Source organism: Aspergillus aculeatinus, assembly GCF_003184765.1.
Source record: "Aspergillus aculeatinus CBS 121060 unplaced genomic scaffold BO66scaffold_5, whole genome shotgun sequence".
Classification (NCBI taxonomy): Eukaryota; Fungi; Ascomycota; class Eurotiomycetes; order Eurotiales; family Aspergillaceae; genus Aspergillus; species Aspergillus aculeatinus.
In genome coordinates, this window is record NW_020291474.1 from 692,084 (window position 1) to 706,042 (window position 13,959).

General features: G+C 53.7%; 4 protein-coding genes across 4 annotated transcripts; 2 read left to right on the forward strand and 2 right to left on the reverse strand.

Moving 5' to 3' along the window:
- Positions 1-613: 613 nt before the first annotated feature.
- Positions 614-1,697, reverse strand: BO66DRAFT_468427 (uncharacterized protein; the record flags this gene model as incomplete). Its single annotated transcript, XM_025652651.1, has 2 exons — positions 614-1,480; positions 1,532-1,697. 2 exons carry the CDS (start codon positions 1,695-1,697, stop codon positions 942-944), a joined length of 705 nt encoding a protein of 234 aa, XP_025507854.1. The 3' UTR covers positions 614-941.
- Positions 1,698-2,627: 930 nt separating this feature from the next.
- On the forward strand, positions 2,628-6,983 carry ncr1 (sphingolipid transporter NCR1). The gene is made up of 3 exons (XM_025646610.1): positions 2,628-3,035; positions 3,092-6,533; positions 6,597-6,983. Exons 1-3 carry the CDS (start codon positions 2,763-2,765, stop codon positions 6,698-6,700), a joined length of 3,819 nt encoding a protein of 1,272 aa, XP_025507855.1. The 5' UTR covers positions 2,628-2,762; the 3' UTR covers positions 6,701-6,983.
- An 8-nt stretch (positions 6,984-6,991) lies between these two features.
- On the reverse strand, positions 6,992-7,725 carry BO66DRAFT_468429 (uncharacterized protein; the record flags this gene model as incomplete). The annotated part of the gene is made up of 1 exon (XM_025652652.1): positions 6,992-7,725. Exon 1 carries the CDS (start codon positions 7,559-7,561, stop codon positions 6,992-6,994), a length of 570 nt encoding a protein of 189 aa, XP_025507856.1. The 5' UTR covers positions 7,562-7,725.
- Positions 7,726-8,484: 759 nt separating this feature from the next.
- On the forward strand, positions 8,485-12,749 carry BO66DRAFT_388650 (putative importin beta-4 subunit). The gene is made up of 4 exons (XM_025646611.1): positions 8,485-8,767; positions 8,837-11,165; positions 11,392-12,128; positions 12,183-12,749. Exons 1-4 carry the CDS (start codon positions 8,722-8,724, stop codon positions 12,356-12,358), a joined length of 3,288 nt encoding a protein of 1,095 aa, XP_025507857.1. The 5' UTR covers positions 8,485-8,721; the 3' UTR covers positions 12,359-12,749.
- Positions 12,750-13,959: the final 1,210 nt, after the last annotated feature.

Here is a 13,959-nt window from a genome sequence, read left to right on the forward strand (position 1 = left end):
CGACGAAGAGCCGGAGCGCAGCCCAACACCAAAAAGGGTAATCCCCCTCCTCCCCCACACGACACATCTCCTCGCCCACCGCCGCCACACCGTCTACCCGCTGTCCAGCCCCCAGATCATCCGCGACTTGCTCGAGGCGGGCATCGACCCGAACCAGCCGTACATCAACCTCCAGGGCAGAGCGCGCACGCCCTGGGTCGATGTGCTGGAGGGCCTGCGCGAGGCGGAGCGTCGTCGGTGGCTGCGATACTACGATGTAGACCCGCAGGGGATCGGCCGGGTGGCGGAGATCGTGCGGCTGTTTGTGGAGTTCGGGGCGGATGTGAATGCGGTGGTGCCGGCGGACCGGTGGGATCCCGAGGCTAGTGCGGTGGACGTGGTGGGGAGTGTATGGAGGGGGCTGGCGGCTTGGGAGTTTGGGGCGCTCAGGGGGATGTTGCTGGGGAGGGGTGGGGTGGGCGTTAGGGAGCGGGTGGAGGGGGTGTTTTTTCGGGTTTTTGGGGGGTAGGACCTTCCTTTTTACGGGACATAAGGTAGGAATGGAGCGGGGGGTGGTTTAGGTTGGATTGGAGGAGTGGGTTGGCATTGGAAATTCGCAAGAGTTTATTTTCTTGGATTTATTGTAAGCCAGAAGATGGCGAGCGGTATCATGGAGGTGGAAGATAATTGAAGGAGGGGTCGCAGAAAGTTCAAGAATGGTTGATAACAGGCTGAAGAGAGATTAAATGGAGATGGGAGGATTCCAAGAGAAGAGAGAAGAAAGAAGAAAGCCAGTACAAACGACGTATAAAGCAGTAGGGGCAAAGCGAGGGATTAGCGATTTCTCGGGTAGAGCCTGTGGATAGGCAGACCGTGGTGGCGCCATCTATATCCCTCAGATTATAAAGACCAAGGCGATCCTGATAGAGCACCCGATACAGAGCCCTATACACAAGACAACTTCATCTGAGCAGAGGCTTGGTCTTCGGAGGCGACAGACGCTCATCAGGCACATAACACTCGCGAAACTGGATACAGCAAGCGCACTCCAGAGTGCAGTGGCCGTAGACGGGGCTCGTTCGATCCTTCTTGGCTTCTATGGCATAAAGCCCCCTCTGACAACACCCGCACGACCGTGCGCAGCAGCCCCCTGCATTGGCACATTCCTGTTGCGAGTCCACGAATTCGTACGGCTGGCCATACTGATTCTTATATTCATGGCCGACCAGAAACAGTTCCATGCGTGGACTTGTCGGATGTGGACGCTGTCGGTACTCGTCCTGCAACCGAAGTTGATGCTTCCAGTAGTCTCTGCGAAGCTCGATCACTTCTGCTTTCAGGTGAGGATGTTCCTGCACCGCCGGCTTACTGTAAGCCGGTGGTGGCGGCGTGCTGTCGTTCACTTTGGTGAGAGTTTCCCCGTGCCGGCGGAGCCTTTCTGAGGCGAGAGACCCGAGCAACTGCAGACGATGTAGGTGCTGGAGGATGAGGATGCCCAGTGCTACCCCTTTGGTGTATTGTTCGGCCCATTCCTCGACCTCTTTTTATTCACAGGTTTTATAAGCGGTGTCAGTGGGAACCAGTCGACGACACCGGTTCCTCGCGTAGTTGTACTTTTCCCTGCATTCTTCCTCCCTGGACACGGACTCGGGCTTGTCCACTGGCTTGGACCTGTCCGCTGCTTTGGTCTTTGACCCCTTCCGAGACCAGAATGGCATGGTGAATTGGGTAGAGGTGTCAGTAGGCTGATCGCGTAGCGTGCTGGATGTAAGCAGAGTGCATGAGGATACGCAGTATGAGTAACAAGTCTCTGATTGAGAAAATATTTGTCGGCATCGTGCCGCATGACGATGGCCTGGCTCATGGTATGATGCGATATTGGGTCATTGCGGTGGTCCAAGCCGTACATGTTGTTTCGAGTGTGTATTGATGAGGGAAGAGAGTCATCATGGTTCTACCGATATGTGAGTCAACCGGCTCATTACCGCTTCCATATATCCGGACTTATGGTCAAGGTCAATGGTAATGGTAAGTGCTACAGAGGCCATCATACCAGGAGATGGCAGAATGCATAACACCAGATCTCACCGCTTTCTACTTTGAGCTGGCTTCAAAAGATATTAAGTTAACGTCGTGCAGACGCTGGGAACTGGAAACTGTTCTAAACGCTGGGCGTTGGAAGGTCTAGGCGGTGGCAGAAAGAGAGCGGTAGCAGAAAGAACTCAACACCGCCAGGCGGGTCTCACCGCTTCCTGCTTTGAGCGTGCTTCCAAAGAGACCACCATCCTACACATCCGTTGACCTGAAAACTGTACTAAACGCTGGTTGGAAGGCTCAGCTGTGGCAGAGAGACTTATCACCGCCCGACAGGTCTCACCGCTTCCTGCTTCGAGTGGTTCTATCTTTCAGCCTGGAGTACGCCATACCTACGTAGTGCCTTATTGCCTGAAATACACACGGCTAAATGCGAGTGATGTGCCTGACTTTCCCGCCCGACGGCTAAGGCAACCAGGGTCAATGGAGTAACTCAACTAACCAACCAGCGCCGCTTACGTACGAACCGCGGCTGGTCGTCATTCCGAAGCTCCCCTGCTTGCTTGCTTGCCTGCTTGCTTGCTCGGTGCCTCCGCACCTTATTTACAACTCATCCTCCCCCCATCGCCCCATCACCCTCTCGATTCCTCATCCCTCTTTGCATCAGTTTTATTCAGTATTCTTCTTATGCCATCACATTCTCACCCCCCTTCGTCCGACTAGCTACAGCTTATCTCCCCTCAGGAGCAATGCGGGGATACCGCTTGATCCCCATCCTCGCGGGTCTTGGCGCTCTCCTACCCCAGACTCAGGCCCAGGACAGCTCCGGCTACACCGATATCCACGAGCCCGGCCGCTGCGCCCTTCGCGGGCATTGCGGCAAGAAATCATTCTTTGGTGGAGAGCTCCCTTGTCCCGACAATGGGCGTGCCAAACAGCCCGAAGCGGCGGTGAGGAAGAAGCTGGTCGACCTGTGCGGTAGCAAGTGGCGGGATGGGCCCGTGTGTTGTGAGGATGAACAGGTATGTCATGCCACCCCATTTTGCCCAGGAATATCTCTGATGACCCGTACCGTTAGATCGATGCGCTTTCGAAGAACCTCAAACTCGCCGAAGGAATCATCGCCTCATGTCCCGCCTGCAAGGAGAACTTCTTTAACATCTTCTGTACTTTTACCTGCTCGCCCGACCAGTCTCTCTTCGTCAATGTCACGCAGATCGAGCAGAATGGCTCGGGCAAGAAGTTGGTCACGGAAATTGACAATGTCTGGTCGGAGGAATACCAGAGTGGCTTCTACGACAGCTGCAAGAACGTGAAGAATGGCGCCTCAGGTGGCAAGGCCATTGACTTCATCGGAGGAGGCGCCAAGGACTATCCCCATTTCATGAAGTTTCTGGGAGACAAGAAGCTGCTGGGAAGCCCCTTCCAGATCAACTTCAAGACGGAACCTGCAGGTTCGGACCCGCAGGGCATGGAAGCCTTGCCGATCAAGCCCAAAGCATGCAATGACCCCGACGAGGCCTTCCGCTGCTCCTGCGTCGATTGCCCGGATGTCTGTCCGGAACTGCCGGCTGTCAAGACAGATCGATACTGTCACGTCGGCCTGCTCCCATGCTTGTCCTTTGCAGTAATCCTCATTTACTCGGTCTTCCTATTGACCGTCGTGGCCGCATCGAGCTACTTCACCTATCGGGATCGGCGGTACCATAAGCCTGAGCGGGCTAGGCTTCTGCAGGATCCTGCCCCTAGCGATGATGAGGACGAAGGCGATATTGTGCGAGCAGGCGGTTACATTGAACAGCCTAACGGTGTCTACAAGCTCAACTCCGCCCTGGACCGAATGTTCAATCGGATCGGTGGTGCCTGCGCTCGGTTTCCTGCAATTACTATCATCACCAGTACTACACTGGTTGGAGTTTTGAGCCTGGGATGGCTGCGTTTTGCTGTCGAAACTGACCCGGTTCGCCTGTGGGTGAGTCCGACCTCGGCGGCCGCGCAGGAGAAAGCCTATTTCGATGAGCATTTCGGACCATTTTACCGAGCCGAGCAAGCCTTCCTGGTCAATGATACCGGACCAGTGCTGAGCTACGATACGCTCAGCTGGTGGTTTGGTGTAGAGCTGAGGGTGCACCGAACATTGTCCCAAGATCGGGGACTCCTTCTCGACGACGTTTGCTTCAAGCCTACTGGCGATGCTTGTGTGGTCCAGTCTCTGACCGGTTATTTCGATGGCTCGTTGTCGAATCTAGACCCCGACACCTGGCAAGAACGACTCCAGCATTGTACCGAGTCCCCTGGAGATGTAAGCTGTTTACCCGCCTTCGGGCAGCCTCTAAGACCCGAAATGATTCTTGGTGGATATGAGAGTACCGGCAATGTGCTCGATGCACAGGCGTTGTTCACTACCTGGGTGGTGAATAATTACGCGCAGGGGACAGAAGAGGAAGCGGACGCCATCGACTGGGAAGAGACCATCCAGCAGATTCTTAGAGTCGTACAAGAAGAGGCTGAAGACCGCGGTCTTCGTGTGTCTTTCAACACAGAAATCAGCGTTGAGCAAGAATTGAACAAGTCCAGCAACACAGATGCTAAGATCGTGGTCATCAGCTATATTATCATGTTCATTTACGCGTCCCTGGCCTTGGGATCGGTCACAGTGACCTGGAAGTCGCTGTTCACGAACCCGGCTAACGCTCTGGTGCAATCTAAGTTCACCCTTGGCATTGTGGGCATCATAATCGTTCTAATGTCTGTGTCTGCTTCGGTCGGCCTGTTCTCCGCGGCAGGCATCAAGGTCACATTGATCATCGCGGAGGTCATCCCCTTCCTGGTATTAGCTGTCGGAGTGGACAACATCTTCCTCATTGTTCACGAATTTGAAAGGATCAACGTCAGCCATCCGGACGAAGAAATCGACGAGCGAATTGCTCGTGCAGTCGGCCGCATCGGCCCCAGTATCTTCCTCTCCGCTGCAACGGAGACTATTGCCTTTGCTCTGGGCGTCTTCGTCGGAATGCCGGCTGTGAAGAACTTTGCAGTTTATGCCGCAGGGGCTGTCTTCATCAATGCCGTCTTGCAGGTCACCATGTTTATCTCGGTTCTAGCACTGAATCAAAGACGCGTCGAAAGTTTGCGCGCTGATTGCTTCCCGTGCCTGACCGTCCGCAAGGCCCATTCTGGGATGTCTGAAGACCAGGTACTGGACGAGCACGATGGCGAAAGTATCTTGCAATCATTTATCCGCAAAGTCTATGCGACTTTCCTGCTAGAGCGCAAGGTCAAAGTCTTCGTGGTGATTACATTCTTAGGCCTTCTGACGGCTGGTATCGCTTTGGTTCCCGAGGTCGCCCTTGGCCTGGACCAACGCATTGCTCTGCCTAGCGACTCCTATCTTGTGCAGTACTTCAACGACCTGGACGCTTACTTTGGGAGCGGACCACCAGTGTACTTTGTGACAAGGAATGTGAACGTCACTGAACGTCGTCATCAACAACAATTGTGTGGACGGTTCACGACCTGTGAAGAGTTCTCCCTGCCATTTGTCCTGGAACAAGAATCCAAGCGTCCGAACGTTTCTTACATCTCCGGATCAACTGCGAGCTGGATCGATGACTTTTTCTACTGGTTGAACCCGCAAGACGACTGCTGCACCGAGGACGGCGAAGTGTGTTTCGAGGACAGGACTCCGGCATGGAACATCTCTCTTTATGGCATGCCCACAGGGCAGGAGTTCATGCATTATGCTGAGAAATGGATTCAAGCTCCGACGGACGCTTCTTGCCCTCTTGGAGGCAAAGCTCCCTACAGCAATGCGCTCGTCCTCGATCCCAAACGGATCATGACCAATGCCACCCATTTTAGAACAACCCACACTCCTCTCCGAAGCCAAGATGACTTTATCAAGTCTTACATCTCAGCACGGCGCATCGCTGACGGCCTCTCCAAGGAGCATGATATTGACGTTTTTCCCTACTCGAAAACCTATATCTACTTCGATCAATATGTGTCGATCATCCGGCTGACCGGGACCTTGCTTGGATGCGCGATTGCTATCATTTTTATCCTCACTTCTTCCTTGCTTGGATCCGTGGCTACTGGAGCGGTGGTGACGACCACTGTGGTAATGATCATGATCGACATTATTGGGGCGATGGCAGTCGCCGGCGTTTCCCTCAACGCTGTCTCCCTGGTCAACCTGATCATCTGCGTGGGCATTGCGGTCGAATTCTGTGCACATATCGCTCGTGCATTCATGTTCCCTTCGCGGGCTATCTTGGAGAAGGTGCCGACAAAGTTCCGGGGCAAGGATGCGCGGGCATGGACAGCTTTGGTCAACGTCGGCGGGAGTGTTTTCAGCGGGATCACAGTGACGAAGCTCCTCGGTGTCTGTGTCCTGGCTTTCACCCGAAGCAAGATCTTCGAGATCTACTATTTCCGGGTTTGGTTGGCACTGGTCCTGTTTGCGGCCACCCACGCTCTCGTGTTCTTGCCGGTGGCACTCAGTTACTTCGGCGGAGAAGGTAAGGCACTAGTGACAGCTTTGCGGTATCGTATGAGAGACTCGTTGCTGACAATAAACACAGGATACGCTGATCCTGGAGCCGATGGAGGCCTCGAGGAGAATCTTGCTGCGCGGGGCTACCGTTCCCTGCTGGTCGATGACGATTACGACTCTGACGAATATTAAATGTAGTACGGGAAGCTACGGAATCTTGGATGAACACTTGCTGTTTGTAGGTGTGGTCTATAATGTCCAATGGAGGAGATGTCACGCATAGTGGTCTGAAATATCGTTTCATATTCTTTTCATTCTTGATTATCATTGCAATGTTCGGGGGCTTGGAGTTGTCATGGTTGTCATCTAAGGAGTCTGGTTTCCGAGTACAATGAACTGAACTGTGTATCTGGTATCTGGCAGCAATCTATAACTAGACCTGCAGCTTTTGCGGCTTTCACTAGTTAGCTCTTCCTACCTGAATCATGCAATTTCAAACACTCCCTGTCTCACCACCATCCTTGATACCGAACCAAGCAACCGACGAAGCCTAGCTATCTGAATCTTGGACTTCACTTGTTCGAGGTGGGACTCGATCACAGACATATCCGCGTCCCAGCTCAGCACCGTCTCGGCCTCGAAGGTTCTCGACGCTGGCGCGTGCCCCCCGTCTTTCGCTGGCGAGTCCTGGTCCTTCTTCGTGAAGATCACTTCGTCCCCCATCTGCAGGGCCCCGTAGATGTCCTGAATTCTTGGCTGTCCCCTGACGGGCTGGAACCAATACTCCCGCTGGAGCGCGTCCACGCTCTCCCAGCATGCGGACCGGTTTTCCTCTACCACGGGGGGCTCGATGATCACCACCACGAAGCATCGACCGTTGCCGAAGATCTCGACGGTGACCACCTTATACAGGTCTTCGAGGAGCGATGGGGGCCTTCTGACGATGTAGCCCTCGCTCACGAGAAAGACTTTGCCGAGCGTCTCGAGCCACCGCTCCTGCCTGAGTTTCAGCCTTGCGGCGACAGCCAACCTACTCGCTGCTTCTTCTGGCATGGTAGATCACGGGGGTTGATGCGTGGAGGGTGTACTGGGTGTGCTGTAGTGATATCCTAGAGTAATGTGGACTCGACTGGCCGCGTTTTATAGTTCTCGAGTGAGTGAGGAGACAAGGCTTTTCGCATTGTTATTGATTAGAAAGCTCGGTTCTTGGGAGCCTTTGTGAAGAGGGGAGAACTCCGCTGGGTGTGCTGGATGCTTTAAAAACGAAAGCGTGCAGTTTTATTGTATGGTTGCTTTGTGGGCTTTTCTTTGGAGATCATGCGAGATGGTTATACGGTCTGGTCTGGTCTGGGTTCTCTGTCTGGGTCGAGCTCGGGATGCTTCTTCTGCTGTGGGAAGTACGTAGTATACCAGTAGTACACTTAACTGTTGGAAGTTACCCCACCGTCTTAGCAGTTCATGCAGCAAATCAAAACGTGAGTAGATTGGATCAATCATTGCCTTTTGCCCATCGGTTCGTTGCCGACCATGAGATCAAGTCGAGGCGAATGCATGCATGCAGCCTTCCGTGGGCCCATGTGGAAGTGAATGCATCTTGCATGTAAACCTTTTCTGTACAGTAGTGTAGATCCACCTAATGATGTTGCTGTTGATGTTGTTGTTGTGAGCACAAACTGTGGAGTTCGGGCAGCGACCCAAAGAAGTAACCATGCTTACCATTCATTACCTTGCCATTACCACACCAAAACACTCTTTTATGGTGGTGTAAGTTACCCTGAGACTGCCGCAAAACCGAGTGGTACAGACCGCTAGCCCGGAAGGGGCTAAATGCGCACCGCTGAACTCTCCAATTTTACCCACCCATAATTTTTTTTTTTTTTTCTCTCTCTCCGTCTCTCCGCCCATTTATTGCCAATTTTTTCCCCTCCATCTCCTTTTCTTTTTCTTCCTCTTCTCTTTTCTTCACTCTCCTCCCTCTTCCTTCTTCATCCCTCTCCCTCTTCTCCCTCTCCTCCCTTTTCCTTGTTGTGTGTCTCTCTTTCCTTTTTGTGCCATCTTTGTTTTTGTGATACCCTACGAGTTGTCCAGCTTGTGTAGCCGGCTCTCGTCAAACTCGTCAGTTCCTCTCTGAAAAGAAGGTTCTGCTCTTTTACCCCTCCGTGGGATCTTTCCAAAAATCTTTCCGATCTTCACAGAAGTTCGTTACACACATCATGGATCAGCAACGGTTCTTGCAACAACTTCAGATTGTCCTGAATCGTGAGTTCTTCCTGGACACTGCTACAGCCCTGCTGGTTGGGAATGGAGAAGACTAACTGTCCTGTGTAGCCTCTCAGGGCAACGTTAAGGAGGCTACCGGCGTCCTCCAGCGCGAGTTCTACAAGCAGCCCGAGTCCCTTGTGTTCCTGATCCAGATTGCCACCAGCCACGAGGATGCCAACTTGAGACAGTTGGCTGCCGTCGAGGCCCGGTCTCTCGTGGTCAAGCACTGGGTTGCGGTCCAGGCCAACCAGAAGCCCCAGATCCGTGAGCAGCTGCTGCGCTCTGCTCTCGGCGAGGCCTCTTCGTTGGTCCGCCACTCCGTTGCTCGCGTCATCTCTGCCATCGCCAAGATCGACTTGAACGATGGCGAGTGGGCTGAGCTGCCCAACTTCCTGCTGCAGGCTGCTAGCAGTGGCAACAAGGAAGAGCGTGCTGTCGGTGTCTACATCTTGTTGACCATTCTGGAGACTCTGGGTGACGCGTTCGAGGAGAAGTTCGAGGACCTGTTCAACCTCTTCAGCAAGACCATCAGTGACCCTGAGAGCTCGGAGGTCCGGATCAACACCCTCATGGCTCTGAGCAAGCTCGCTATGTACCTGGACTCCGAGGAGAACATGGGCCCTGTCCGCGCTTTTCAGAACCTGCTGCCCTCCATGGTGGCTGTCCTCAAGGATGCCATTGACAAGGAGCAGGATGATGAGGTCATGCAGGCGTTCGAGGTCTTCCAGACCCTGCTCGGCTGCGACCCTGCTCTCATGACTGTTCACCTGAAGGACCTCGTTGTCTTCATGAACGAGATCGCCTCCAACACTGAGGCTGATGAGGACACCCGTACTCAGGCCATCAGTTTCCTGATGCAGTGCATCCAGTACCGCAAGCTGAAGGTTCAGGGCATGCGCATCGGTGAGCAGCTCACGCGTAGCGCCCTCCAGATTGTCACTGAGCTCGGTGACGCTTCCGCCCTCGATGACGACATCACCCCTGCTCGCTCCGCCCTTGGTCTGTTGGACATGCTTGCCCAGAGCCTGCCCCCCAGCCAGGTCGTCGTTCCCCTGCTCCAGTCCCTTGGCCAGTATTTCAACAACACCAACCCCGACTACCGTCGTGCTGGTATCATGGCTCTCGGCATGGTTGTTGAGGGTGCTCCCGACTTTATCAGCACTCAGATGAAGGAGATCTTCCCCATGGTCCTTCAGCTCCTGGCTGATCCCGAGCCCAAGGTTCGCCAGGCTACCCTCCACGCTGTTGCTCGTCTCGCGGACGATCTGGCCGAGGATCTGAGCCAGGAGCACGAGAGATTGATGCCTTTGCTCTTCAAGAACTTGGCCAGCGCCATGCAGGAGTACAAGGGTGAGGAGGATGGTCCTACCATTGACATCATGAAGGCTGGTATCAGCGCCATTGATGCCGTCGTTGATGGTCTCGATGAGAAGGATGTTGCTCCCTACCAGAACGAGTTGGTTCCCATCCTCCACAAGCTCTTCAAGCACCCCGACTTCAGAATCAAGGGTCTTGCTGCCGGTGCTCTCGGCTCTCTGGCCTCTTCTGCTGGTGACTCCTTCCTGTCCTTCTTCGATGAGTCCATGCACCTCCTTCAGGAGTATGCCACGGTCAAGGATAGCGAGGAGGAGCTCGACCTTCGTGCTAGCGTCACCGACGCTATGGGCGAGATGGCTGCTGCTGCTGGTCCTGAGCGCTACCAGCCCTACGTCGAGCCCCTCATGCGTGCTACCGAGGAGGCTCTCCACCTTGGTCACTCCCGCCTCAAGGAGAGCACCTACATCTTCTGGGGTGCCATGTCCAAGGTCTACGCCGAGCACTTCTCTCCTTTCCTCGACGGCGTTGTCAAGGGTCTGTTCGCTTGCATCGAGCAGGACGAGACTGATTTGGATGTCTCCCTTGGTGAGGCCGCCAAGGATCTCGTCGGCCAGGAGGTGACCATTGGTGGCCGCAAGGTCCGCGTCGCCAGCGCTGATGATGACGATGAGCCTGTCGGTGAGGATGGTGAGATTGAGGATGTTGATGTCGATGAGGACGAGGATGCCTGGGACGACATCACTGCCACCACTCCCCTCTCTTTGGAGAAGGAGATTGCCGTCGAGGTCATTGGTGACCTTGTCACTCACACCAAGGCCGCGTACCTTCCCTTCTTCGAGAAGACTATCGAGATGGTCCTCCCTCTCGCTGAGCATCCTTACGAGGGTGTCCGCAAGAGCACCATCAGCACTCTTCACCGCTCCTACGCTATGCTGTACTGCATTGCTGAGGAGAGTGGTCAGATGGAGAAGTGGAAGCCTGGTCTTCCCCTTCAGGTTGAGCCTGCTCGTGAGGTGCAGAAGTTTGGTGAGATCCTTATGACCTGCACCATTAAGATGTGGACTGAGGAAGATGACCGGTACGTACACATATTTCCGCTTTTCTGTTCTGCACGCAAAGGTCTTGTCCGCTCATGCGGGTCAATTTATATGATGATCACCTCGTTTACCCAGCTCACTCAGACACACAAAAGTTGTGCATGCTGTCAACCACGATTTACTCACAACCTTCTGATATTTTGATGATCTTGCTGCTTTTATCACTTCATTCTCTGGTTACCATAGTTTCTAACCAGGCAATCTTAGGGCTACCGTCGCCGACATCAACCGCAACATGGCTGAGAACCTCCGCTACTGCGGTCCTGCTCTCATCGCCAACGAGACCACCCTGCACAACGTCATCACCATGATCACTGATATCATCACCAAGAAGCACCCCTGCCAGCTCGAGTTCGGTCCCGAGGAGGAGACCCTCGAGGCTGGTGAGGAGACTTCCGAGTTCGACTGGGTCGTTGTTGACACCGGTCTGGACGTTGTCTCTGGTCTGGCTGCTGCTCTAGGCGCGACCTTCGCTGAGCTCTGGAAGGTCTTCGAGAAGATCATCATCCGCTATGCCGGTAGCTCCGAGGCCCTTGAGCGTGCCACCGCTGTCGGTGTCCTCGCTGAGTGCATCAACGGCATGGGTGGCGCTGTGACTCAGTTCACCCCTGCTTTCTTGAAGCTTCTCGTCCACCGTCTTGGCGATGAGGATCCCCAGACCCGCTCCAACGCTGCCTACGCCGTTGGTCGTCTCATCGAGCACTCCAACGCCAACGACCTGATCGTCAAGGAGATCCCCACCATCCTCTCCCGTCTCGAGCAGTGCCTCCATATGAGCGCCTCCCGTCTGCAGGACAACGCCACCGGATGTCTGTCCCGCATGATCCTCAAGCACCGTGAGAGCGTCCCCATCAAGGATGTCCTTCCCGTCCTCGTCTCTATCCTTCCCCTCAAGAACGATTACGAGGAGAACGACCCCCTGTTCCGCATGATCTGCCAGATGTGTAAGTACTTTCCAGGACATACATCCATTGAACATTCGACTAACTTCACAACAGACAAGTGGGAGGACCCCACCGTCCGCGAGCTGACCCCTCAGTTCCTGCCCATCTTCCAGGCCGTCCTCTCTGACCCCGATCAGCTTGAGGAGGAGCGCCGCGCCGAGGTCATTGAACTCGTCAAGTGGCTCAATCAGATGCAGCCTGGTTCCGCCCCTTGGGCCGAGCAGCTGTAAATTGCTGGCTGAGTGACGTGACGACAAAAAGTTTGATGAACCAACACAAAAATACCCCTTTACATTAATGGATAGACTGGGTGTCTTGAGACACAACACAAAAGAGGGACGACATGATGGATGATGCTAGAAGATACCCCAGGGTCTGGACTCGAGGCCTTGTACGAATGCACTTTTTGATAAGATAGATCTGATCGATTTGGATATCACGAATCATGACTCTGCAGAAGTCGGATTGTAAATACTATTATTTTTGTTTTACTCCTCTCCTTTTCTGAAGTGTAGTTGCATTGTGGATTACTTGTATTTCTCTTGACGGGATGAAGTAGTTCGTGCCCGGTGTTTTGTTCTCTGTCTGAGGCGAATGAGAGGTCATTCCAGTAGACCAAACGGATGAATTCATAGCTGAAAGGTGTTCCCTGAGGAAAATTCCATGTTCTCATCGTAGATGTAGGGAGATGGGAAGTACTCATCGTGATGCAAAGGATGCAATGTACTCGCCCGGACCTCGGCGCGTCGAAAGAAGTTTCTTAGAAGAAACAAGAGAATACTTCTAACAGACGATCTCTCTTGTGCTAGGTAGGGATTCTGTCCACGATTTTAAAGCCTCGGATGTAAGGTGCTGGAACGTGTTCTCGATTTTCTTGGTGGTGGTAACCGACTGAGTTATCAACATGTGAAGCAGCCTGGTAACCGCGTTGCGGCACGAGGCCGGATTACTCCGCCCTATCGACCGCTTCGCAGATGAACCCCTTATCGATCGACGCAGATCCTTTGAACATCGCTTGCTTGTTCTTGGTACCTGTGCCGATATATATCGTGCTCCCCTTCGACCACCGTGTTCCTGTTCCGGACAGGGTGTTTCATCTTCGCAGATAGAGTAGTCGCTACATTCCACGAACCTCACACGGTGATGCATGGGCATCAGTCGAGACTCGGATACGCACCTGCGACTCTATCGGCTCTGGACATCTGACAACTGCGTTCGTCCTCTGGGAAACAAGGAGGGGGGAGAGAGTGAGTGGAGAGCATCGAGATTGATGGGGCATCACGTGATCTGGGACAGACATGCCAGAGTTGTCGCGATAGATGGGGCCTAGCCATATGTTCTTCGAACACGATGCAGGCTTAACTGGTTGGTTGATCATGGTGCTACAATGGGCTCTTCTTGGGGGGGGGGGTTGTTTTGGGGTTGCTGCTGGGTCGAGAGTCTACTTAGTATTTGTTGAGGACTCTATTGTCCATCGAAGCACGGAGTGGACGCGTTGCTTTTCCGATTGACTCGGTACTCGGTCTGTGACTCGGGAGCATGTCTCGGCTACCTCGGGCACGACAGATACTGCCGGTGGACCGCTGCGGCGTCAACTGTGGAGTGATGACTGTGACTGCTTGCCGGGCTACCTGATTAGGGCGGTTCGAAGTATATGTGGTGTTGAGAGGTGTTTCACACCCCATGGTGGAAGAAGGGTATGATTTGCTCGAGTTGGACATGGAAGTTAACTAGTACTCTCAAGTGAGCCCAGCTTTATTTAACATCTAGGGCTAAGACGTCGGAGGCACAGAACCTGCTTCTGTGAAAAGGAAAAAAAAAAAAAAAAAAA

What these genes read in the sequence shown, in the direction of transcription:
- BO66DRAFT_388650 (XM_025646611.1), top strand. Translation starts at nt 8,722, where the DNA reads ATGGATCAGCAACGGTTCTTGCAACAACTTCAGATTGTCCTGAATC. An exon ending in ACTTCAGATTGTCCTGAATC is followed by an intron (nt 8,768 to 8,836) that starts GTGAGTTCTTCC and finishes TGTCCTGTGTAG; the next exon opens with CCTCTCAGGGCAACGTTAAG. An exon ending in TGGACTGAGGAAGATGACCG is followed by an intron (nt 11,166 to 11,391) that starts GTACGTACACAT and finishes AGGCAATCTTAG; the next exon opens with GGCTACCGTCGCCGACATCA.
- ncr1 (XM_025646610.1), top strand. Translation starts at nt 2,763, where the DNA reads ATGCGGGGATACCGCTTGATCCCCATCCTCGCGGGTCTTGGCGCTCTC. An exon ending in TGTGTTGTGAGGATGAACAG is followed by an intron (nt 3,036 to 3,091) that starts GTATGTCATGCC and finishes CCGTACCGTTAG; the next exon opens with ATCGATGCGCTTTCGAAGAA. An exon ending in CAGTTACTTCGGCGGAGAAG is followed by an intron (nt 6,534 to 6,596) that starts GTAAGGCACTAG and finishes CAATAAACACAG; the next exon opens with GATACGCTGATCCTGGAGCC.